Source organism: Crinia signifera, chromosome 6 (genome assembly GCF_055691185.1).
Source record: "Crinia signifera chromosome 6, ASM5569118v1, whole genome shotgun sequence".
NCBI lineage: Eukaryota > Metazoa > Chordata > Amphibia > Anura > Myobatrachidae > Crinia > Crinia signifera.
In genome coordinates this window covers 127621877-127649678 of record NC_139222.1, presented here as the reverse complement: position 1 = coordinate 127649678, position 27802 = coordinate 127621877, and the positions used below count along the sequence as shown (strand labels likewise).

The window sequence follows — 27802 nt, the reverse complement described above, 5'->3', positions numbered from 1 at the left end:
TTGTCTAAATTGTATCGGATAGTACTTTGATTAAAAGGGATGGCTTATTAATGGTATTTTCCCAGAAGTCTATTATCTTGAACAAAATTAGCTTTTCATATTAAGTGTGTTTGGAGTATGCTGTAGAAATCTATTTCCTTCTGGTGTACAGTGGCATGGGCTCATTAAAAGAAAACTTGTTCTGTTTTTCAAAAGATGATTAGCAGTATTCATTGCTGCCGGTGAGGGGGTTTGTACAGCGAAGATGGCTTATCCTCACCATGAAATCCCTTCACCGTATTCAATGTAAGGGCCAAATCCTCGCTGTAAGAGGCTGACGAGGATACCCTTAAATGGCACATTTCGCTGCAAGCCTCGTCATTTTAATGGCTACACTGACCATTTCCACCTTGCTTCAGGGAACAGGCGAGGAGGCAAACAGCGAGTGAACCTCTCCTCAGGGCAAGTGTTGAATGCACTGACTGTGAGTTATCGGCACTTCTCGCCGTCAGAGCATTGGATAACCCTCGAGGTGTTGCCTGCTATCCGGACACCTCAGTTGATATTTGGCAAAAGTCTTTTCCAAGATCCCACATTATCGCCTGCTTTCAGCCACTATTTCTCGGTGGATGAGAGAACATTTGACTTTTTTCTGCCTCCCAGTCTAATATGATTTTATGCAGTTAAAGGCACACCATCAGACCCCCACATGGAAAAATACAATGGCCCCCCACAGAAAACCAACAAACCCATACATAGGACATTGGCCCCCAGATGGACATAGAGGCGGGGAAAGACTCATCTGCTTACAGAACACAGGTGGGACCTTATGCTAATGCAATTGTTTTCAGTGCGTAGTTCCCACTGGGTAGAGTTAAAAATGCCCTCATGTGAACACAATGGCCGTCACTGCCTAGCTGCCATTATATTCCACTAGGGAGCTAGTGGGGACAGTATAACAGCAGGACACTCGTGCAGCTCCTCACCTACCTACTTGTAAATAGGCTTCTCTAAATCCGATTCATGTCCTATCCAGTCTTTGGGAAGCTTTTTAAGCAATGAGCCCTTGAGCCGAGGCACAGGGACTGACATTTGTTGGAAAAGTCAGGTCAATAATACGTTGTCCCATTATGGGATAATTTGTGGCCTTTACAGAGTCATGGTGCAATGATAATAATGAGTGGAACATAGCTGTACCGGGATATACTTCATTTAGAAAGGACATATTTATTTATTAACAGTTGATCGTACATTCCGCAGTGCTTTACAGGGAATATTTGAATATTCGCATTAGTCCCTACCCCAGTGGAGCTTACAACCTCTATATTCCCTACCACATTCGCGCACACACACACACATTCTTTCTCGGGTTAATTTTTGTTAGGAGCCAAATAACTTTCCAGTATATTTTTGGATTGTGGGAGGAAACTGGAGTACTCGGAGGAAACCCACGTAAGTATGGGGAGAATATACAAACTCTGCACAGTTAGGGTCATGGTGGGAATCGAACCAATGACCTCAGTGCTGTAAGGCAGTAATGCTAACCATTACACTATCGGTACTGCCTTATCTAGACCTTAGGCTTTTGACACTGTCCCACATCAATACTGCTAATGATGTAGTAAGTGGATTGCATTCACAGGAGGGACATCTTACCAGTGGAGTACCCCAGGAGTCTGTACTTGGACCAATGCTTTTCAATGTCTTTATTGGTAACCCTGCAAGTGGTTTGAAGGGAAAATATGCCTTTTTTTTTTTGTAGATGATCCTAACATATGTGACTGGGTAGACCCAGCAGGAGGAGTAAATCCAAATGATTTCCTTATTTAGGTAGACTAGAGGAATGGTTGAAAGCATGACAATTAGTTTAATGGCAAAAAATTTTAAATCATGCACTTGGGTCTTAAATATCCAAAGGATGTAGTATTAATGGCATTATATTGAAAACTACTGAGGAGAACATGGATCTAGGAGTCACTATATCAGGTGACTTAAAGGCAGGTAGGCAATGTAACAAAGCAAGGAAGAAGGCAGGTAGGCAATGTAACAAAGCAAGGAAGAAGGCAAGTCAGATGCTTGGTTGCGTAGGGAGAGGAATCCACAGGGGAAAGAGAAGTAATAATGCCACTCTATAGGTCATTGGTAGGACCTCATCTTTAATACTATGTCCAGTTCTGGAGGCCTTATCTCCAGAAGGATAGAAAACTTTAAAGAAACTACAAAGAATGGTAACAGTCATGCATGGCCTACAGCACAAAACCTACCCTGAAAGACTAACAATCTCAATATGTACAGTTTGGAGCAGAGAATGGAGAGGTGTGACATGATAGAAACTTTCAAATATATCAAGGGATTTAGAAAGATCTACATTTTTAATAAGATACATATTTAAAAAGATCTACATTCTTCAAATGAGGAGACTTATTAGAACACAAGGACATGCACTGACACTGAATGAAGGGAGGTTCAGGGGAAATCTGAAGAAAAATGACTTCACAGAAAGCGTAGTGGACAAGTGGAGGAAAGTAGAACAATTTAAGCAGGCATGGGATAGACATGATGTCATCCTTACAAAGAAAAATGGGTCATGTGGAGTTTGAGGTAACCATATGGTTAGAAGAGCAGACTAGATGGTACAAATGGTTATTGCGTGCCATCAAATTATGTTTATAAAATGCTAGAAAGTTTAATATTAGTAGGAAGTCATAGTATTAAACAAATGCAAAATATTAGTGTGGCATCCCAGTCACACCAACCTAAGGGTTGCCATGCCACAAAACCATTTAGTTATATACGTTGTGAGATTGTTAGGTTATTTTAAGTGGGCACAAATTGGCAATTTGCAATTGTCTTGCTAGTATGTGTTTAATGGGTGTTTTACATGGGTATGTTCTTGACTTTCATTTGTAGAAACACATAGACATACATAAGTCTTCCCCATTTTGCTTGTTCAGTAGTTCTTTCTTGTGCAGTATGATGCCATGAATTTTACGTTAGATTCCTGACTACATTTTAAAGTGATTCTAAATCTGTACAGTCTTTTGTGGGCAGCTCTTCATACTCTGCCAGACGGGCAATCTGTTATCTCCGTATAGAACCTTGTCAAATGCACTGCTTTCACAATCGTATTAAAGTAGTACAGCAGGTCACATTACATATTTTTACTTAAATTGAACAGTTATTGGTTTTGAACCTATACCTACAGCACAATTTCAGAAGGTTCTACAACAGCTTGAAGGCTACTTATTGCCCATCCCAGATCTAGACATGGTATATTTAATAATCCACACGCCTCTCTATATATTACATACCACAGCTGCTAGCTGGATTACATTTCCAAGACAAATTGTTGACCTGTTCCCTCACTTGGCCGCCTTCTTTTTTTAAGATCTAACTTAAGTATTTACAGTTCACGTTTTTGTGTTTAGAAGTCATGTGCAAGTAACCAGTTGAAACCTTGGTATGTTTCAATTAGTATTAGATGTGTGAAACTTCTGCTGCATATGCACTTGTGTGATTTTGTTTCTGAAGACAGGACTGCTTGCGACTGCAGTGACCTAATGTGGAAAGAGTAATGGAGGCTACTGAAAGAGTTTGATGTAACAGGGTCCAACAACAGCACAATAGTGAGGCAATGCTGCTCTAAAACTTTCAGATTTAATTTCCACCCATTAAATGTTATACAACATATATTCTATAAGGAATTCCGAACGCCTGACTATTAGCTCTTCCATAATGTTTATATCTGGAAATTAGCTATTAGCAGAGTATTGAAACCTGCAAAGTTTGCTCACAGAGTGTATAGACTTGTGCAGGGGTAACCGCAAGATTTTCATGAGGGGGTTTCTGTAAGGCCCTTTTCAGACCATACCCCGAACCTGGTATATAGCCGGGTTGCTGACATAGCGACCCGGGACAAGGTGCGTTATGAAACCAACACACCTTATAACCTGGGTCGAGCAACCTGACTATTTGACCCTGGTTATAAGAAGGGTTAAACTTGGGCCGCTCTCTGTATAATGGGTGACCCGGGTTTAATATGATTGCACCAATCTTGGGTCCCACCCAGATTTATGATTTGAAAGCGGCATACATGTACACAGATATATATACACACACATTTTTGTATGTATAGTTTTACATACACACAGCATGCATGTGCTATATCTATCACGTGTATACATACATGCATACACCATGTACCCACAAACACACACATAGCATACAAAAACATATTATACACTGAGCATACACCCTCCCACCTCAGACGAAAAAACAGGACAGTCCCTAACTACTCTAGCCAGCAGAACACCCAGGGCAGTGGTTCCCAAACTGTTTGCCTAGGCACCCTGGGGTGCCTCAGGACACTTGCAGGGGTGCCTTGGGTTGGTGGACCAGGATCAATTTATATTGGCTATGGTCAATGTACCAGGCAAAACCAGTGCTTGTGGCTGCCAATCATAATAAATGTGGAAAAACAGAAGCAAATCCTGTCCCTCACCAGATAACTGTGACCTATAAACACAATGCACTTAATTTAATATTTTTTTTTTATGAATTTCTTGATCAGAAGCATTTGGCCTAGGGGTGCCTTGAAAATATTTTTATGCTCTAGGGCGCCATGATTCAAAAAAGTTTGGGAACCCCTGCCCTATGGCATATTATGACACACTTACTTACCCACCCAGATGCAGAGTACAGTTCCTGCCTCCCCCGGCCAGCTCTCTGCCACAGCCACTCGGAGCACCGCTTTGGAGGAACTGCACGCTGTACCTGCAGCTAACTCCCCCTACCTGCAGCCATCACAGAAGCAGCCTGTCTCAATAACAAAAGGCAGCTGCCACACATTCTGAAAGGGGCATTGTTTATCAGTCAACAGAAATGATAGGTCGGTGGGCAGGGGGGTTCCAAGGTACTCTGGAATCCCCCCCCCCCCCCCCCCCCCCCCCCGCGTGCGCATATGTTGTATGTCTGATAAATTATTTATTTTGTTTTTCATCCTATACAGGTGAAAAATGACACCAATCAAATTGTGATGAATTGTGCAGACATTGATATCATTACTGCCTCATATGCCCTGGATGGAGATGAAGGTAAGTAGCTGTGCATGTGTTTCAATTTGACTTTAAAAAATAAATAAAAAATACACAGTTGAAAGTGCATATGCATACTTGAATTGTTTTTGTTGGACTTTTATATAAGAGATGGTCACGCACAAGATTTAACACAGCACACAGTGTTTTTAAATGTTAATGATTATTATAATTCAAAAGTCTAAATGACTTCTTCAACAAACATTACTATTTGGATTTGTCTTTAGCATGACCCATTCCAGAAGGGACAAAATCCTGAACTTCCCTTTTTAATTTATTATTGCTGTCACCTGTTTTGAATAGGATAATAAGAAAGGTGTTTTAACACAGATGACACAAGCCCAGGAACAGAGCATTTGGTCTCTCCTGGAAAGGGTCTTGTTGGAAGGTCAACAGCCAATCTGTCTATAATATATGGTCGACTTGAGGTTTTGGGGTTCTTTTTTTTTTTTTTTTTGGGAACTATTTCTGACTTTTCCATCCACGAGGACTCTGGGAACGGACTGCCCGAAGCATGGTGATGGAGCGGTACCCTAACTTACAGGCCCAGAATGGTCTCCTCTGTGCTGGGGCAGGACTTGTAACCACTTCTCTATAGGTTCTATTATATGCTACTATCTGAGCATTCATGACAGGACAGAGGACAGGCATATCTGCTTGGTTATTGCAGAAATAGCCATAATCATTTGATTAGGAACTTGCATCCTGGAAATACCAGTAATACTCAACCACAGGATAGACAACTGGAAAATTTCTGAGCAGCGCACGATTTATCTCAGTTTGTGGTCTCTTCACCCAGAAGTGTTTGATAAGCTGGTGGAAAGATCCTGTCGACATTATGGCTTCTTCGCTGAACGACAAGTTTTGTATGAGAACCATTGACTTCTCTTTTCCTTATGATACCAATACTCACTTTCTTGGTCTTTTAGAGAAACTGAAGTATTTCATTCTGGAGCCCCAAATTGGGAAAGATGTGGCAGCTGCTTCTCAGAAAAGACTTGAGTTAGGGCATCATTTTGAAAATTCAGCATTATTGGCTTTAATTGTATAGTTAATGAGGCTTTTAATATTTGGGGGGGGGGTGGTCAAGGGTTCCTGTGGGCAGGTCATGATCAAGGCCAGAAAGCTGATTTCTACCAAAAATTACCATAAGAATTTTACATACATCAGTATGCTTGATGCTTGCCTTCCTTAACTACTTGCGTGGTCTGGTTGCATCGGATGCAGTCAGTCAGAAATGTTCACTCTGTGGCTGTTGGAAGATGATCTTTCAGCAGCTGCCAATATCTGAGTGACTTCTCAGCTCTTTAGCTTCTTGGTTTGCTCCCACTGTGCATGTCATGCAGCCTATCACTGCTCATTGGGTAGCCTGGCACCACCCCCGACCCCACGTCTGTAGAGATTTTTTTTTTTTTTTAACGTTTTACCAGCTGCTGCAAGTCTCCTTCTCCTGTGTTCACCCAGCAGCTGCAGAGATGAGCATTCTTTTGAAAAAGAGTCAAGTTGTGTTGGGATCATCATTGGTCATATATTGACCATTGATCTTTAAACTGTTTATACAGATTTTTTTTTTTTTTTATAAATCATGTTGGATATGTTTTTAAATAAATGTTCTTCTGCTGGGTACACACTAGACAACATGAAATGATACAAAGTTGATACCAATTTCCTTGGCCTATAGGGCCGATTTTAGACCTGATCTGCAAATAACTGCGAGTAGTTAGCTGCCGCCCAGACAGAGTAAAAACCCGCCCTGTGCAAATCTGTGAGTAAATTGCAAAAATGTTGTAATACGGTAGCCTGTCTTGCATCCATATGCAATGTACTCCCCGTCGAAAGTGATTAACCCTTCCACAACTCTGCAACAGAGACAGGCTGGTGTCACGTGCCTGCCTTTTTTGTGTACACTCCCAGAAAATGGCAGGTGTCCACACCCTATTTCCGACTAACTGTCTGTCAAAATGCAGAGGGGATTGTGATTAGATATATCTTCGCTGTTTGAGCTTGGGCATGTTTGCTACGTGTGTCATTCGATGATCGAACGGATTGCTAATTCACGCATCAGCGATCAACCCTGGATCATGCCCATATTGCATACTCACTGAGTGATTTTACAAAATATATAGTCCGTCACATCCAGAAGTATAAAGGCCCATACACACTAGACGATATTGGTCACAATATCGCGCGTCGTTAACGACCCGCTCTCTCGACCAAACACCTTGTTAATGACTGTCATGCTGCAGCTGTATGACCGTGGTCCTCCTCGCATGCGGCATTGGCAAGTGTGTATGAACTTGCCCATGCCTGCCCCCCCCTTCCCCGACACTGCCAATATCGGCGTCTGTGGGGATCTTCTAGTGTGTTTGGGCCTTAACTGTTGACAATATCCTCAGATTGAGCTGCATGTACAAATGAGAGAGTATCACTAGTGATATAGTGCAGTGGTTCCCAACCCTGGTCCTCAAGTACCCCCAACAGTTAATGTTTTCCAGGTCTCCACACAGAATCAAAAGTGATATAATTAGCTCCACCTGTGGATCTTTTAAACTGTGCCTGAATAATCTGTGCACCTGCTGGGTGACCTGGAAAATGTGCACTGTTGGGGGTACTTGAGGACCAGGGTTGGGAACCACTGATATAGTGCATACAAAATTATAGATTTTAAGAATTTTTTGTTATGCCCGGTAATTATCAGCAATATCCATTAAAATATAATCTAGTGTGTACCCAGCTTTTCAGTGTTTTTTTTTTTTTATAAATATTAGTCCGTTGAATTTTAAGTGTTTCGGTGCTGCCAGTTCTACTCGATTGGTAACGAAAGTCGAAGGCCACATGGATTATGTCTCATCAGCCATGTACTTCAGAGAAGGCTACAATGCCTAATAGCCTTGCAGCTCACTATACCATACTGGTGACCTCCTCCTGTGTGGCATAGCTTGGTGCCTCAGTCCAGCAGTTGCACAGTACAGACATCCTGGACTTGTGTGGCTTGTTCATGTTGCTTTGTTGAGATCCAGTTTCTGTGTTCAATACTTTCCTTTTGGCTTTGTTAGTTATAATTTGAAGTATGATTGGTAGAGGGTTTGGATATGAACAAACAATTATTAAGTTGAAGATGTGTGTTCAAGTCACATTGGAGGTCTTGCAGTGTCCCTCAGATGGATTCCGTGAAATGGATTTAATGGTTATTACCAAAAATACTAGTCTTTAATTTGTGTGGACATTTGGGGTTGGGTACGAAATCCTAGCATCTACAATCCAAATGTCCAGGATGTTGCCAACACCATCCCGTCAGTCAAAATCCTGACCGATTGCTGTAAGTATTTTAACACTACAGTACCTCTGTATCTAACCCTAACCTTCTCCGCTGCTGTATGTTTTCTGACTGTCAGGATCATGACCTCAACTCATTTTAACAGACTTTTTTTTTCTCTGCTAAAGGTCCAACCAAAGGGTACAAATTAATTTGTATCCTTAGTTTGTTTTCTACTGTTATACAATTATTATATATAATATACAGTATGTGTAGTGTCCGTGTGACTAAGAAACACTGCCGTCTGTTGGCAGGAAGTAAAACTATATCAAGTGAAACTACATATCTTTCTCTCACACATGCATAAACCCAGAATATAGCGGGCTAGCTTTCAAAGCTTTTGCTTCTAGCGGGCTTACTAGTACTGTAATAATAGTGTAGCTAACGATCTACAATTCATCTGATATTTAGAATTTTTGTGACCTATACACAGGGTTGCCTACCCTCCCTGATTGGCCAGGAGGGTCCCCTGGAAATGTGGGCAATCCTCACGGATTCTGCCTCACCCTCTGCAACTCCTCAGCAGCTTCCCGGCCGCCTCGTTGAAGTACCACGATTCGTGGCTTTTCGTGGGGAGGGGTGGGGCTAAATATGCAAATATCGACATTTAGCACTGCCCCCTCCTTGAGACCTCGCACATCGGGGCATTTCCAGTGCTGGGGGTGGGGCTTAATGTAGTCTACATCAGGCCCCAGACGTGAAGCTGAGTCTCCTCTCCGGGCTTCTCCCGGAGAGTTTAAAAGTAGGCAAGTATGCATATACATTAAGAAAATCATAGTATGGACAGAGAAGCTTATTTAGTCTAGATATTGGTAAGAAGAGCAGTTGACTCATCAGAATTTTGACACTCAGAGGGCACAAGGATGGTTGTGACCTTTTATATGATTAATATATTGAAATAAACGGTGTTTAAGGGTCAAGCAGGGTCATTAGTGGAAGTGAAACCAATCAAGTGGTTCCATGTAATCTACTAAAACAGCTTTAATGCATCCAGGAGGAAAGGGCTTAATAATGGTGGGTGTGACAAGCAATGCTGATAGATATGAAAAAATAGATCAAACACACAAATATGCTGTTTGAAATGAGCTTATGAAATACAAAAGGCACAATTTGAAAACCCTGGAATTCTGGAAAGATGAAAATTGTTTGTACTAGTAGTAAAAATATGGATTGAACAGTAGGACATGTTGAAATGGATGTTTTTTAGAGACTGTGATACATCATGTGGTGTGAAGGGATGAAATGGAAGTTCATGCATATAGTAAGTGAAAGGAGGAAGTTCCAGTTAAAGAAGAACCCTACAAGTGAGAGCTCACTTCAGTCTAGATGTATATTGTGGTACTATTTACATGATAGAAGAACCCTGTTTGTTTCTCTGCAATTAACCTGTGGGCCTTATACTATTTAACAATTAATTCTGTTCATTAAACAGGGAAAATACTGTTATTCTACTACAATTTGATTTTTATAAGGCTACCATTTTGACCACAGAATGATTACTTTAATAAATAATAATGGTATATTTTTGTGTAGCTTTGAACACACCTAAGCAGCGATGCATGTATTGATATATTGCATTTCTGTAGACCGTACACATCCGGCGCATAACAAATGTGATCTACAGTTACGTTAATGTAACCACACTGAGTTGATTGTGGCATCATCCCATCTATTGTTCACCACATCAGATGGGATGATGTGACCACCCAAATGAATTGGGTGGGTATGGGGGTACAGACTATGCAATGGTCATTGCGATACATTGATATCAAGATCGACTAATATATCCTATACAGTAGTGTACCCACTTTTAGAAAAGTGATGGCATCGTAAGGAATATGCACATTGGCATGTATTGGTTTTTGTTTTTTTTAGGTTATTTCCGATGTCCCTTTTGAATAAGTTGTGACAGATGCTTTTAAAGGCAGGCAGAGTTTGGCACCCAAGAAGTACAGTGTGTCTGCTTATGGAGGACAAATGTGTTTGCTAAAGCAAATGGATTAGAGCCGTTTTGGAAGACACTTTCGGCTTGGGCTGTATAATTAGTGTGTGTGCAGAGTTGTTGACTAAATTTTCATTTATATAGAAAAAAAATGTCTATTCATTACAAGGAAGATTGCAAGTGCACAAAATGCGATTTTAATACACTAGATATAGTATGTGTTGAGGAACGTTTGAAACTGTTAAATATAATTTAATATCTAATAGTCCCTTAACCTTTTGAGTGCCAACATCACTGTGAGAAATATTTAAAATAGTCACTAAAAATGCCAGCGTTGCTCACGTGTTATATAAATTCAAATAAAAATGTTGTGTAAAAACAGATTATATTTCCTAATAGAAGGTAAACATTACAGGTCATTATGATGCATAAAAAGGTTTGCCTGGCAATTTTCACACCTATTTTGACATTTACTTGGCACTCAAAGGGTTAAACATTTATTACCCAAAATATGATGCAGTTATTTTAATTTTCTAGAGTAAGCTGCGAAATAATTTTCCTAACAAGGTTTTGGCCAGCATGAACAACTACTTCAGGGACAGAGTCATACCCAGCATGTAGACAATTTAGACAGTTGTAACATCCCATCTTGTGTTCATTCTAGCACCTGCCATCTTTGAAAACCCATGCAGTTCCTGTTTCCTGCCTGGGGTGTCGCTGTCTGCTGTGGTGTTTCTAGCACAGGACTGATCTGTTTCTTAGACAACATATCAGCGATGTCGGGTCACTCATTAGAGACTGGGGATAATTTTTACTATCCTCCATAGTGGCAAGAAATTTGCGATTAGACAAAGTTACCTGTACTACGTGCTACATCATTTGAGATTACTTGCTCATGTGCGTTAAGTTATATCGGCAAGACTGACTGCACGTTGCGTGCGCACAGACACCCCATCAGGTCTGCACTGACGACTGGACAGTCTCATGGCATTTTTTTGGAGGCTGGACACAGTCTTGCAACTTTAAGGTATACCATTATCAACCACATACCACCTAAGGAACAGGGAGATGACCGGTCCCTGTATAATATTTATATTATCTCTATCCTGTGTAACGGATCGACACTCCACTGTTATTCCTCAGTCACCAAACTCAATTAGCCAGAATAGAATAAAGTGGCACTCCCACGGAAAGTATTAAACTTTTTTATGAAACATAGATACACTTGAATCCGACGTTTCGAGACGCAACTGTCTCTTTATCAAGGTGTGTGACAAATAAAATAAAATGCAGCTTACCTATATAGAAGAGCCGGTCCAAGAAACACCCACACCAGTGCATAGTGTGCGGGAACGCTGAGTGGTGCCTCCAGGCTGGCTCCTACCAATGATGTCAGATCCCTCCCTAGCCCTCAGATTGCCATGGCACTGGCATGCAGCAGCATCTACATTGGCTGCTTCTGCACTGTGTGCGGGTGGGACGTCATTTGGCAGTGTAGACTATAGTAACCTGCCTGATTCATCAGCAATAGTACAGCTTGACCATTTAAACAAAAAAAAATATTGTATGTTTGAAATGTCTGGCGCTATTCTAGATTGGAGATAGCCAAAGTGAACCTTTTTATGGTTGTAGTCATATGTGAAAATAGTCCTTTTGAAACATTACTGACCTGTTATGATGTCATTATAAAAACAAAAACGGTATTATTTTGTAAGACACTTACATTTAGTCCGCTTTAGAAGTACAATTTGCAATAAATAAATGAGACCTAAAAGAATACCACTAGAATCTGGGCGTGTACAATTGACTTTTGTTGGAGTAAATATCCATCATTTCATATTCTGAGGGTATACGGTCCCTGGGTGGACAATGTCTAGGTCAACAATGACTAGGTCGACCACTAATGGTGGACAGTGAGTAGGTTGACACCTAAAAATGACTGACATACCGTAGGTTGACAATGACAGGTCAACACAAGCTAAAGGTCAACGTGAACATGTCTGACACTGAAATGGTTGACACGTGTTTTTCATGTGTGTGCGTTTTTTTTTTTTTTGGGAACCAACTTGGTTCATACTTTACCACTTTACCATCCAAGTGGGCATAGCGTTTAGAAATAGTATGCCTGAAGCATCGCGAGGGGATGTGGCACACTTATAAAGTGTCTCTGTTGGCATAAACCACAAAAACAGTGATATATGTTGACCGTTTCATTTTCAACCATGTTCATGTTGACCTTTACCTTGTGTAGACCTTTTGTTACTGTTGACCATTCTTAGGTGTCAACCTAGTCACTGTCGACGTAGTGACTGTCAACCTACACGTTGTCAATCATCTATAGTTACCATAACCATCCCGAGTAGGTCAAGCGAGCAGTTGGTTACCCAACGTGTTTAGTCTACTTCAGAGGTTAGTCTCACTTTGGTTGCATTTTACGGACAATTGTTGTGAAATCAAAGTGCTACTATCCAGGAATGGTAAGGTCACTGGTTTTCTTGCTTCCTTCAAAAATCTGTTAAGTTTCGGAACAATATCCCACCTTTTAACATCTAGGACCAAACATGAGTTTAATTATAGACCGCAAATTGGGAGCTGTGGGCGTATGATGAGCTCACAGCATAGGAGGAAGTCCTACCACTTGATTGTGCAGTGTGTACAGGTGGAACTATATGTTGGTCAAGTGTGTCAGCTAGGAACACATTGGGGATATTCAATTGTTTTTTTTTTCCCCTTTTGCATGCCTATTCTCCCTTTTTTTTCACTTTTATATGTCGTGGTAGTGTGAAATTCAAGTCTTAACCATCTTATAAAAGTAGAGTTTTTTTTCTTGTCTTTTTATTCACCTGGGTGTCTGGTGGTGATAAAAGTGTTTTATGATTTTTTATTTAATTTTTTTTACGAATTTTTTTCGACCTACTGTATACCGGCAAGACCTTAAACACCTTCCCCTCCCCCCTTCGTCATACACAAGTCTCACAGGTGTGTGTGTGTGTGTGTCAGACTGATCATCTTGCTGGGTCAGCGACCGCAGGCTTTGGCTCCCTGCACAGTGGCTCGTCTTCTCTCCTGTGAGTGGCAGTCTTCCGCTCTTTGTCCTACCATGGCGGCTCCCTGAATGTGGCACCTGCCTGCTTGAGCATCTGCTTTTCAGAATCATTGCGCAGGACACATCAGGGTGTAATAGGGGGAGGGCCGCTTGAAATATATGGCCTCTGCTTAACAGGGGATTGGTACTGTTATAACAGCCAAACTTGTATGGCCGGGCAGAGGGCAAGGTAAATTTGCAGGCATCTAATTAGAAGCACCAATGGGGAGAAGGCAGATAAAAAAATAATAAAAACTTACACCCGGAAAGCCTCGTAAGCCTCTCTTCAACAGGGGCAACACTTTTCATGCAGGCTGCTACTCCTCACTGCTCCCCACGTCCTCTCCCACAAAATGCAGCACTGCAGCTAAATAGACTAGCAGGGCTTAACACAGTGGACAGTTAGACAGGGTGGAACAAAGTAGAGCATAAAAAAAGGGGGAAAAAATATATGCAATGTGTGATATTAAAAATGGTATAAAATGGGAGCGAGAATATAAATTAGGAATAAATGGGTGTACTTTTTAATCCTTTGTTGTATGATTTTATTTTATTTATTTTTTTGAATATTTTCATGCTTGTGTATTGTACTGACAAGGAAAAATAATGAAAAAAAAATCACAGGCAAAAAAAGATAAAAAAACAACAACTGCTCTCTAATATATAATGGTATACCTATATACCTTATGTATATGGGTATGTAGCATATTTGCAACAGTATGCAATGAAGGATTAAGACCAACTACAGCAGATTAGACGTCTAAATAGCACACCCGGCCATCACTTCAAAAGACGTCAGATGCGTGTATTTGAAAGGTGGGGAAAAAATGATTTCCAGAAGTAAACATTTGAATACCCCCCCCCCCCCCCCCCCCATTTACCAAGTTTTTCATAGCCTTTCTATACAGTGTTCTCCTTTTTACTGCGGCGTAATCAAAGCTCTTGCTTTGATTTGTTTTATGAAACTGGATGTGGGCCTCTCCTAATGTCAATACCTGTGAAGATTGTTTTCGATGGTATCTACCACACGTTTTATTTCCTTCCCAACTGAATGCTTTTTCTTCGCGTTATCTGAGCAGTTAATTTGAAGAATGTCTCCCAAACCATTAAGTATGTTTCTATAGAAATAGTGTCCTCCATAAAGCTTATTACTAAGCATTAGGAGAATAAAATGGAAGGTCACTTTGATGTGATTGAGGGAACCTGGCAGGAGGCACAGGAAATAATTGCAGGCCGTGAACTGTACATGAGTCTTCATGGTACAAATTTGCTGTTTGCTCCTAGTGCACTTTGCTCCTATTAGGTTGCATACAGTTCACTAGTCCTGTTCTTTGCTCTAAGGGATTTGTAGTTGCAGGCTTTCTTTTTAACCCAGTATGGTCATGTTATAGCATAATCACTTTTGAAGTAAGGTTATGGATTGCTGGATCACATATAAACTTACTCCGGTCAGTGGTACCCTGGTATTCCAGAGTAAGAAATTAGTTTTAGTCGTGGCAGGGTTTCTTGTTAGCTTTTTCCTATATGCATTTATAGCAGAGTCCCCATGCATTAATACTGTGATTTTTGCCATACCTTCTTTATGAAGCTGACACGTGCAGCATGACTCAACCTACATAGCATGAGCCTCTGCACTGTACAGTTATATCTGCACGGTGGAGACCCGCACCTAATGATACCTATAGAAATCTAAGAAACAGAAGGGCTGGCGGCCGTGTGGGTGACTCGTTTGGTGTGAAACCGCTTACATGGCATGAGCCTCTTCGCTGCATTGCCAAATACATTCATATTGGAGATTTAAATGATTATATTTATGCAGTTTATAAGATATAGGGGATATTCAATCCAGTGTCCCGACTGTCTGGCTGGCCCAACAGCCGTGAGCCGGTTGCGTTCTCAGCCAGCTCAACTGTAGCTCCACAGGTGGGATTCAATGTCCTGAGCACCAAAAAGGGGGCGTGACCGCAAAATACGGACGTAAATGTTCAAGCTGCGGCCGGGAGCTCAACAATTCCCGGTTGTTCTCAGAACGCGCCCAACTGCTTTTAAAGTCGGACCCGTTCTAACGAGATCCCTGTTCAATACGGTCGGGTCAGACAGCATTGAATAAGCCCTCACTGCTATTTCCCCCGTCTGGAATAGCGGCGGGGGTTTGAATACCGCCCATAATGGAATAAGAGGAACCTGTAAATTCATGTGAATATATCCTCATTGGCATAAATATTATTTGAATTTCCTTATGTTGGTTAACTTCCTCCTTAAGATAAAGGCTTTTTCTTTGCAAGATTTATGCAAAACTCTTGGACCAAATCAAGAGATTATTTAAGAGAATCTGAGGCTCATCATTGTAGCTCCGCACCCAATTTTACCATGACCACATTTCCGGCATTGTAAAGCAGGGATGGGGCTACGCTGAGACAATTTTGAGCAAATGACAATCATACATTTCTTCCTTCTGAGGAGATGTAGATTGGGGTGAGCGACTGTATGGGTGGTGCAGTGACACACATGTGATGCAGGAGCCTTTCCTAATTTCTCAGAGGGCAACAGTAGTTTTCTGAGCTCTTTGGCTTTTTCATGCGAGTAGGCAAGTATGGTTCAAATACAATTTACCACTATTAAAGCTTATAGATTTTTTGTTTAACATAAGCTACTGAAATTCCACAGTATTACCCATACCTTCTAATATTAACAAGCAAGTAGGGCATTCCTAAAAATGGGCATGAGTGACAAATCAGGACACTGCTTCTTTTGTAAAAAAACAACAACGATTTGGTACTTCCTCATCTTTGCGGCCACCGCTTACACCACGGAACTTATGTTGCATACGGCAAGCAACGAGGGTTATTTTTGGGGTCCACGCCACCCTCCTGTGTCCACGCCACCATCTATACCCTTTAGTAATGTTGTAGCGAGCTACCAAGCCCAAAATGTAGCAAGCCTGCGAGTGGACAATCGCGAGTCACATAGCGGATAACATAACTGGCGTAAGCGGTGGCCGCAAAGATGAGGAAGTACCAAAGATTTTAATGAAACTTAATTTCTTCACCTTTTCTATAAATTATAATATTTCACAGACTAGTTCTAATAGAATACCTTTATTTTGTAATAATCATTAAAATAACGTAAGTTTTTAGTATTTATGCACCTACTATAGACATATGACCATAAAGTTCAAACTAAGATATTTCTAAATATTTTTAACTGGATGACTCCATAATTCACAAGCCATAAGGGCATCATGTTATTAAGGAGACAAATGCACTAATGGAGCTTTTTGGCCATGCCAGAGAGCAAGGCTAAGCTGGGTTTATATCGTTAATGCTGGGGGAGGAGGGATGAATGTTGTGTGTCTGCATGCTGCAGATTCCAGGCCTACACCCTCTGTGGAGCGATGGTACTCAGTGGCTCTCCTGTCTCATCGCTGCTTATCGTGGATATAACCTAGCACACACCTTTTGGGGCACACTGTATGTAAAGATGAAAAGCACCTAATGGAGCAATCATTACAGTTTAATTAAAATAAACAAACCAAAAAAAAAAAAAAACAGTTCAAATGGCTCCTAACAGATCTTTTTCATTATGTGTATGGTTATGGGGACCTTTTCTCTGCATATCCTTTAGTCCAGCACATTACAAGTCTGAACTTGCAACTACATTTCTTGGAAGGCTGCCAAATGGCTTGGGCATGTTAATGTAAAATGTTCAGTACATTAAACTAACATGACAGACGTGCTTACCCTTGCAGGCCGCATATAGCGCATTATACTGGACAGCAGTAATGCAGTAAGTACCGTCATAAATCTACAACGCTCGACTTGGCTCGTTCACCACTCTTTACGAATGTTACACACCTGTTATGTATGTATGTATGTATGTATGTTGCTATTACTGTGCCTGGGCTGGCTCTGTACTTCACAGCTTACCACTTATATTGCACTGCCAAATACACCTCATTTGCTGTATAGCTTACTGCCAGCACTTAAAAGTTAAATACTTCTAATAGCCTGCATATTTTAGTGCCAGGCACCTGTCTCACATTGGGCGAGATGTACTAAGCTTGAAAAGTGATAAAATTGAGAGCGAAAACGCACCAGCCAATCAGCTCCTACCTGTAATTTTTTCAAACACAGCTTGTGACATGGCAGATAGGATCTGATTGGCTGGTGGTTTATCACTCCATTTTATCACTTTTCAAGCTTAGTACATCTGGCCCATTATCTTTACATCCTACTACCAGCTGTGCACGCTTATACTGTACCTTGGCTGCATAGTCTGCTGTTCTTTAGCTGTCATTGCCAGCAGTGGTTTTGACACACATACACACACATACACACACATACACACTTCCCTCCCTCCTCTGCCATGTGCTTGTTCAATACCACACAGATTAGGTTTTCCAGTGCAACATGAGAACTGCCTGTGACTACATGAAGAGTGTAATGGTATATAATCAGAATCGCATCGGTATCGCTCGCAGATCGCAAGGGATTTAACCCTTGTGATCCCGATGCGCGCTCCCGTATCGCACGGCAGAAAGTCATGGCTGCCTTGACTATATAGTGCATATCTGCACTATACAGTCAAAATTGTATGCCATCGAATGCATGCCGTGCGATCTGATCGCATCGCACGGCACATCTCACCGTGTTTACACGCCATAAAGCTGGATACACACCTACAGATTTATCTGTCCAATCTTTCGGGAGAGAAATAAGGAATTTGGTACTTACCGATAATTCCCTTTCTCCGAGGCAGCAGGGGACACTGCAGTACTGACGTATGAGATAGAGTGGGTGCATAGGAGGAGTCGGCACTTAAGTGAAAATTTCGTCTGTGGCTGGCTCCTCCCCCCTCTATCTCCCTCCAGACACCAGTCTTAAAAAACGTGACCGAGAGAGGAAGGGGACAGGCAAAGTAGAACCACAGACTGTAAACCAAAAATATTAGGTAAACCCTTCAACCAACAGACATGCATTCATGAAACCAAACAATACAGATAAATAATTCAATCTGTCAAAATACAGAACTAGCAGGACCCCCAAACAATCATGGCAGGAACGGTACTGCTAAAAAAGAACCAAAGCGCTGGGCGGGCGTGCAGTGTCCCCTGCTGCCTCGGAGAAAGGGAATTATCGGTAAGTACCAAATTCCTTATTTCTCCTACCGCAGCAGGGGACACTGCAGTACTGACGTATGAGATGATACCAAAGCCACTACACCCGGGAGGGCGAGCGCTGAGGATCCTGTAAGACAGCTCTGCCAAAGGAAGAATCTTCCCTGGCAAACCTATCAAACTTGTAAAACCTAGCAAAGGTGTTGGAGCCTACCCAAGTGGCGGCTCTACAAACCTGAGTCAGTGATACTCCCCTGGCAGCCGCCCAGGAAGTACTGACCGATCTGGTAGAATGGGCAGAAACATTCGGAGGAACCTGAATGCATGCTTTTGCATACGCCTCCTTAATAGTAAGGCACAACCACCTGGCCAGAGTCTGCTTCGACGCTGGCCAACCCTTCTTTTCTGCCCCAAACAAAACAAATAAAGATTCCGTCTTCCGAAAAGAAGCAGTCCTATCCACATAGATGCGTAAAGCTCTTACAACATCCAAACTTTCAGAAGACCCAGCCAAGGCCGGAACCACGATCGGCTGGTTCACGTGAAAGGAAGAGACTACCTTGGGAAGGAATTTAGGATTAGTCCTTAGCTCTGCACGGTCTCTGTGAAAAACCAAAAACGGAGGATGGCAAAGCAGAGCCCCCAGCTCTGACACTCTCCTGGCTGACGCCAATGCCAAGAGCATCAGAGTCTTCCATGTTAACCATTTCAAATCTACTGAATCCAGCGGTTCAAAAGACTCAGATTTGAGAAACTCCAACAGGAGCCCCAAATCCCAAGGCTCAGTCGGAGGAACATATGGAGACTGCAACCGTAAAGCTCCCTTCAAAAAGGTCTGCACCTCCGAAATGAGTGCCAATTTTCTGTTGAAAAATACAGACAAGGCGGAAATTTGGACCTTAATAGAACCTAACCGAAGGCCCTTATCCAGCCCTGCCTGAAGAAATTCCAAAAGGCGAGGTAGCTGAAAAACCGCTCTCTCCACCTTCTTCCTCTGACACCATGCCACATAAGATTTCCAAATACGGTGATAATGCTTGGAAGTTACCTCCTTCCTAGCCCTGAGCATGGTGGGAATTACTGTCACTGGAACACCCCGCCTTTTTAACAGGTCGGCTTCAACAGCCACGCCGTCAAACGTAGCTGCGTCAAGCCTGGGTAGTCGAACGGTCCTTGCTGCAACAGATCCTCCCTGAGAGGAAGACGCCACGGAACGTCGGCCTGAAGAAGCTTCAAGTCCGAATACCAAGCCCTTCTCGGCCAATCTGGGGCTATTAATATCGCTGAAGCTGACCCTCTTTTTATCTGTTTGAGTACCTGTGCTAACAAGGGAAACGGAGGAAAGATGTAGATGAGGTCGAAATTCCAGTGAATCGAGAATGCATCCACTGCCCAGGCTCCCGGATCTCTCGATCTGGCACAGTAAAGAGGAAGTTGGTGATTCAGTCTGGACGCCATCAAGTCGATCTGAGGCGTCCCCCAGCGCCGCGTGATGAGCTGGAAAACTTCCGGATTTAGGGTCCATTCTCCTGGATGGAAATCCTGGCGACTTAGGTAATCCGCCTGCCAGTTCTCCACTCCCGGCAGGAAGACTGCTGTGAGATTTGACGCATAAGCTTCTGCCCATTGCAAAATTGGACGAACCTCCTTCATTGCTGCCCTGCTCTTCGTCCCGCCCTGACGGTTTATATAAGCAACCGCGGTCGCATTGTCGGACTGGATCATTATTGGCAGACCCTTGAGCAGGTCCTGGGCCTGGAGGAGTGCCAACCTGATGGCCCTGAGCTCCAGAATGTTGATCGATAACTTGGCCTCCTGGACAGACCAACGGCCCTGAAAAGTATAACCTTGGGTCACAGCTCCCCAACCTCTCAGGCTGGCATCCATCGTCGAATAGCCCAAATGCATGGTCTGAAACTTCGGCCCTTCAAAAGATGAGAAGTTGACAGCCACCAGTTCAGAGACAGACGCGTTTCCCTTGAAAGAAGGATTCTCTTGTGGATCTCCAAGTGGGATCCCGACCACTGGGACAGAAGATTTTCTTGAAAGGTCCTTGTGTGAAAATGACCATATGGTAGAGCCTCGAAAGAGGCTACCATCATTCCCAGTAAACGCGTGCAAGTGTGCGCTGACACCCTTCGTAAAGACAAAACGAGTCTCACCATCTTTTGAATTGCTCGCACCTTGTCCAAAGGAAGCGAGACGTCTCGTTTTCTGTATCCAAAATGAGTCCCAGGAACTTTAATTTCCTTGACGGTGTTAGATGAGACTTTTTGAGATTTAGAATCCAACCATGGTCTATCAAGAATTTGCAAGCTACCATGGCGTGCTCTACCAGTTTCTCCCGACTTGGCGCTTTGATTAGCAAATCGTCCAAATACGGAATAACTGTTATTCCTTGGAGCCTGAGAGCTGCAATCATACATGCCATGATCTTTGTAAAGACTCTGGGAGCCGAAGACAGGCCAAAAGGAAGAGCCTGAAACTGGTAATGGCAATCGTCTATTGCAAACCTCAGAAAACACTGATGGGGTTCCCAAATTGGCATGTGCAGGTAAGCATCCTTGATGTCTAACGACATCAAGAATTCTCCCTTTTCTAGGGACGCCACCACGGACCGAATGGACTCCATCTTGAACCGCTGATAACAGACATGGAGGTTTAAATCCTTTAAATTCAGGATAGGCCGCACCGAGCCGTCCGGCTTGGGCACCACAAAGACGCTGGAATAGAACCCTCTGCCCTGCTGTGAGGGCGGGACTAAAACCACTACTCTTGCGTCTAAAAGACCCTGGATGGATCCACGCAGAGCCTGACTTTCCTACTCTTTCCTTGGCAAACCTATCCGAAAAAATCTTGAGGGGGGGGTCGATGTGAATTGCAGTTTGTATCCCTGGGAAATGCTGTCCAGAACCCATGCATCCCTGCAGTGGGACCTCCAGATTTCTGCAAACTGCAACAGACGCGCGCCCACAATGGAATCCCCCACGTGGGCTGCGAGACCGTCATGCCACTGGTTTGTCAGTGGCCTTGGGATCTGGCCTGCGGGCAGTGGCGGGTGCCGCAGGGGCCACTCTGGCACCTCTTCCTCTACGGCCTCTGAAAGAAGAGAAGCCCCCTCTTGTCTTACCTCTGAAACCTGATGGACCACGAAAGGCCCGAAAGGAAGGCGCCACAAACTGGCGCTTAGGAGGCGGAGCTGCGGAAGGTAAAAATGCAGACTTACCCCCCGTAGCCTGGGCGATAAGTTTGTCCAGTTCCGCACCAAACAACACATCACCTGAAAAAGGCAGAGCCTCGACCGCCTTTTTAATTTCAGCCTCAGCCTGCCACGGCCGCAACCAAACGGCCCTCCTGGCCACAACCGCTGAAGCCGAAACCTTAGCTCCAAGAGACGCTACGTCAGCAGACGCTTCCCCTATATAAGTGGAAGCATCCCTGATAAACTCAGCCAAGGACAATAAATCCTCCTTAGGACTGTCCTGCTCCAAACCAGACACCAGCTGAGAAGCCCATACCTCCATGGCCCGGGCCACCCAGGCAGAGGCCAGCGCTGGTCTCAACAAAACCCCCGCTGTGGAGAAAATAGTTTTTAAGGTAGTATCTAACCGCCGATCTGGCGCCTCCTTCAAGCCGACTGCCCCCGGCACTGGAAGAGTCGACTTCTTTGAAAGCCTAGAAAGAGACACATCTGGCGAAGGCGGAGCCTCCCATTTTTCCCTGGATTCAGGGGAGAAGGGATAGAGAGATTTAATGCGAGAAGAAATTTGAAATTTCTTATCCGGAACTTTCCATATATCTAACAGCGGGTTATCCAGCTCAGCCGAGTCTGGAAAATACACTGGCGTCTTCTGTACCCGACCAAAGATAGAAATCTGAGGCGGAGCCCGTGTCTCTTCTAGATTTAAAGTAGACCTAACGGCCCTGATAAGGCCGTCCACTCCCTGAGCGTCCTCTTCATCCAAAAACTCCTGAGGAGATTCCTGAACCTGTGGCGTTACATACTCACCATCCTCTAAATCCTCTAGCCCATCATCATCATCTGAATGCTGAGGGATAGCCAAGGACACCCCTGCCTTCCTCTTGGCAGCTGCCTGTGAAGTAGGCATCCTCTGTGACGTGCTAGCCAGCGACTGAGACAGAGAGTCCACAGAAGAAATAAGTGTCCTGGCCCAAACAGGCTCTGCTGCAGCCATGCTAGAAAGCTGAGACTGCATCAACTCCCTGTCCTTCCTAGAGGCCACTAATTCAGCAGTAAGATTAGCTAACACACTGTGAATAGGATCCACAGCAGACTGAGGAGTCTGAGGGACAGCTGCAGAAGCCTTTGATAAATCATAGCAGGGAGCACAGAGTGAAACACCCTTCATGTGCTGAGTATATTGCCCCTTGCAGCTCTTACAAGCATACAGCTTAACAGCTGCCTTGGAAGAAGTACCCTTTCCAGCCATAACTGTACAGGTGACCCAGTATATATATATATAGACACACAGGCTCACCCACAGACACACACAACACAAAAAACACTCCTTAGAGACCAGTCTCCCAAAAGAGAAAGCCTAGAGTCTGGGTGTCAAACAGGGAGAGAGGAGCCACAAACCCTCCCAATGCGTGTGTGTGTGTGTAAAACACCTCCGCTACTTACAGTACCCCTGTAGAAAACTGAGGACAGCGCTGAAATGAAGACTGCCGGAAAGTAAACCAGCCTGCAGAACCTCTCAATAGCAGCAGTCACCTCTCCCAATGGCGTCCGCGCGGAAGAAGTACCTCCCACAAGCCACCTCTTCCCGCGCCCGCCGGAGACTGATGACGTCATCGTCGCGCTGACGTCGCGACGATGCTGCCCGGCCAGCGCCCTCTCTCTGGCCGCCCCCTGTATGGTGCAACGCACCTCGCTCTGGATGAGGGGGAAACCGCCGTGGACCCGTAATGCTAGCCGCAAGCAGCTGCGGCGGGTCCCCGGAGCCGATGCTCCGGTGGCTGGGTACTGGAAGGTAGCTGCACGCAGTACCGACCAGACCCTCCAGAGCCTCCCACGAAGCAGGCACCCTGTTCAGGGATGCCTGTGTCACTAAAAACCGAATCACAAAATAAAAAACACAAATAAAAACCTAGTCTCCTGAGGAGACCTTGCCGAGGATACCGACTCCTCCGGCACTTTTTTAAGACTGGTGTCTGGAGGGAGATAGAGGGGGGAGGAGCCAGCCACAGACGAAATTTTCACTTAAGTGCCGACTCCTCCTATGCACCCACTCTATCTCATACGTCAGTACTGCAGTGTCCCCTGCTGCGGTAGGAGAAAAAAAAAATCTGGTTAAGTATGGAAGCATATGGGAAGGAATATTTGCTCCTAGACACTGGAAAAGACAATGACCATTAAGGCAAATTGGTTAAAGCCATTTAATTTATCTGTTTTCCAGTGTTTGGGCAGGAGTGGTTGATTTTCAACTTGCTGTTTTGAGCGGCTTTCAGCTCAAAGTTGCCCAGTGTGTATGGGCCTTAATGCCTAATTCAGCCATTCTCATAACTAAAGGCCCATACACACTAGGAGATTTTTTATTTTCAAGGATTTTCACAAAATCTCTGATATATCTTTCACTAAAGTCGTGCATACACACTGAGCTTTTTTCCCAAAGAGCAAGAGATTTTCAGGAGGTAAAAGACTTTGCTAAAAATCTTTCATTAAAAAGGCAATTTACATAATGAGCTGGGTTTACATAATTAGCTTGGTTAGTGACCTATAAATACAGGATGTATTCAATAAATAATGGTGCGTTTATTTACGATCGCTGGTTTTTGCTGTCCACCAACGGTTTATCTCCATGTAAATGTCGCCCTACAAGTGATGATGATTGAAAAATGAGCCATCACTGCCAAACATGCTGGTAAAACCAGCCGACGGCCCCCCTTGCTAGCGATGATGCAAGAGTGCGCATCATCTCTAGTCGGGCATTGCTGGGGCATACAAACTAGGCAATTTTTCAGCTGAAAATCACCTAGTGTGTATGGGCCTTTACTTTGTAAAATCCCGTTCTTGTACTTTGTAAATAGGTCTTGTACTTTGTTGCAAAGTTTTCTTCTTTGTTGCAAATTTGTTCTTAGCCTACAAATCACATACAGTACATGCAAGTATGCTATTGCAGGGAAAGATATTGTTTTGTAGGGAAAGGAATTTATTAGGTTTATATGTAAGCAGTGCATAACTATTGTGACATTACCAAGCCCGTGCAAAACTTTTTGTTATGGAAGATTTTATGTAATCCAGTGATCTCCCAAAATGTGCTACCGCACCCTAGAGCACTTGCAGGGGTGCCTTGGGTTGGTGGTTCAGGATCAATTCAAAGCATTTATAATCAATGTACGGTATTAGGCAAAAACCGTGCTGGTGGCTTCCAATCATAAAATGTGACAAACAAGCGAATCCTGTCCCTCACCATGTAACTGATTAGAAGGATGACATATTAACCCAACTTTCTTTTAATTAATTTTTTTTTTTTCTAAAGTACTCCAATAAAAAACTTTTGTCCTAGGGTTGCCACTAAAAAGTTTCTAATACTCTAGGGGTTGCCGTGATTGGAAAAAATTTGGGAATCACTGATGTAATCGATTTGTAAAGTTAATGCCACTCCATTTTTTTTTAGCAGAATGTCTGTAATATCATTCTCGCACGAGTCTGAGGTTGTGTGCCAGGTATGATCTGTACCCTGATTTTGATGCCACATACTAGTGTCCACTGTTCCTGCAGGTTATTTTGCTAGCAAATGACTCTGTACTTACTGTTAAGATTCATTCTATTAATCCACGCTAGTGGGTGCAATTATTTAATGTTTGTCAAATTTATTTCTGATGCAATTATTGTCTAGAGACTTGTACACTATGGGGATTGCCTTTGAGCATGATATTATTTCCGTATATATGTAAGCACTCTGTTCCCTTGTAAATGGACTACCTAATCTTGCACTGTAATAAGCAATATTAGTACACTTGTTCTTTTGCAGATCAGCAGTGCTAAATGCGTATTTAATTTCATGGTTCTGCCTTTTAATTTGTTAAAACTAAATTTGTCTTGATGATTGTTCCCTGGGGCCTTGCAGAGAACAGACCGTGTACTTGTATGACAGAGGGCATAAAGGGAAATGCAAACACATTATATCCAGAGACTAGTGTTTAGTAGTATTGATGTATTGACTCTTTAGGTTTTGTATAAAAATCTTTTTTGCTCTCATTGCAGAAATTCATGCCACTGGGTTTAACTATCAGAACGAAGATGAAAAAGTGACTCTCTCCTTTCCCAGCACTTTGCAAAAGGGTAAGTTAAAAAGTGAAATATAAATGTTGGCACATTCCTACTTGAAAAGCTAGTATGCTCCATTCCATTGTTTGTTCTGATTGCTATGTCAGCTTTGTGTCAGCGCTTCACTAGCCAGTTCCAGCAGTGCTGGGGTCCTGGTAGGTGGCTGATAGGGAGTCTCTCATTGCCTTCTGCTGAGGTTTTTGCTCCTGGATCCCCTCTGCTGGGTGCTCCGTACACAGGCAGCCACAGCTTCTACATGGATGCCCATGCTGCTCTGTGTCAGAATTTAAAGGGACAAACGCACCCAATGTGACATCACATTTGGTCCAAATCTTAAATCTCCTATAAAAGGATGTCACTGAACAGTGTCAGAGGCCAGTATTCAATGAGAAAAATTTGCCTTGTTTTATGGTGAGTTTGTGCTGTATTCGCGTTGGAAGGAGCATTTTGCTCTCTAAAAGTGAACCACCCTATTCAATGTGATATTTTCGCCGTCTTTTTAAGTGATTTTCGCCGTGTCTCTCCGTGTAGCAATTCTCCATCTTTTCATGGAGAACTGGAATGTGAACTTTTAAACTAAAAGGTTTTTTTTTTTTAATTTTGGTGTAAAAAAATCAGGATTTTTTTTCTGTGAAGGGGCATGTTATTTTTATTCATGTTCTTATAGCACATGAATATATATTTAATTAAAAAAAATATTTTTTAAATTTTTTTTTTTTTTTTTTTTTACAGAGTAGCCAGCAGGGGGCCGGAGCTCTCTAGTCGCTCATTAGATATTCATATATTCACTGCATCCGATCATTACATATGCACGATTGGGTGCAGTGAATACTGGGTCCCCCGCTGGCTATAGGGGGGGCAGCTTGTACTGCCTGAATCCCGGGGAGCCCACCTCCCCTCCCCTCCACATATGTTCTGCGACAGCCACGGAGACTTTAATCTCCCTGGCTGCCACCGTCCCCCGGCTCCCTGCCAGCTCCCTGCTGCGGACGCTCGTTTGCTGCAGGGGTTAAGACTCGCCGCGAGTGGCGGCGAGTCTTAACCACATTGAATAGTGGGAGCAGGAGTGGCAGCGAGCCCTCCGGAACAGGGCGAGTGCATGGCGAGAGAAAAAAATCTATCGCCATGCACAGAGAATTTTTCACATTGAATACTGCCCAAAGTATAGGCTCATTAAGCTTTAATGCTATCCAGTGCTCTTTCAGTGTGCTCCTCCTGAAATAGGTTGACATAAGCATTAGGTTGACAATGGGAGGGTCGACGGTAAAAAAAAAGTTTACATGCTTGAGCTGATGTGCCGACAGGTGGTATTTCATACCCTACCATCCACTGGCATGGTGGGAGAATATAATAGTGTGCCTGACGCATGGCGAGCGTAGCAGGCCATGCAAGGGGACATGGTACACTTAGACTGTGTCCATGTCGACTTTCGGGACAAAAAAGTGTAAAAAAAATCATGACAATCGTCTGACATTGTTGACCTAATGCTTGTGTCAACCTTAGCCATGTTGATCTATTTCTAGTGTTGACCTAAGCCTGGTCGACACAAGATCGAACTTTGAGTCTGACCCATACCCCCTGTTTCCGGCTTTCCCTGTGCTCTGTTTCTGGTTCCTTCTATCCTAATATTTGCTGCCTGACTCTCCACCTGTCTCTGACCTACCCGACTGTCTCTCTGTGTTAAACATATCATGGCAAATCACTAGAGTCGTAACTAGACATTATGGTTCCCTGTACCAAAAAGGGCATTTGTACACCCCCCCCCCAATACTTAAAATATGGACACACAAAGGTGTGATTTCATGGGGTAAGGCCACACAATAGCGCACTCAGTTAAAATTATGGCATACTAGTGCAACCTTATTCACATTACTTCACACAGAAGGGTCAGTTATTCACATATTCGGTAGTGCCCCTTTATATACAATACACCACACAGGATAGTTGCCTTATACACATACCACACAATAATGCCCA

General features: G+C 43.3%; 1 protein-coding gene across 1 annotated transcript in view; it reads left to right on the top strand.

The window, feature by feature from the left end:
• NPEPPS (aminopeptidase puromycin sensitive) overlaps positions 1-27802 on the top strand; it is a 75908-nt gene that overhangs the window by 9297 nt on the left and 38809 nt on the right. Inside the window, exons 2-3 of the mRNA XM_083147113.1 lie at positions 4988-5072; positions 25763-25840. Of these exons, the coding sequence (XP_083003239.1) occupies positions 4988-5072; positions 25763-25840 (163 nt within the window). The remainder of the gene's footprint in view (positions 1-4987; positions 5073-25762; positions 25841-27802) is intronic.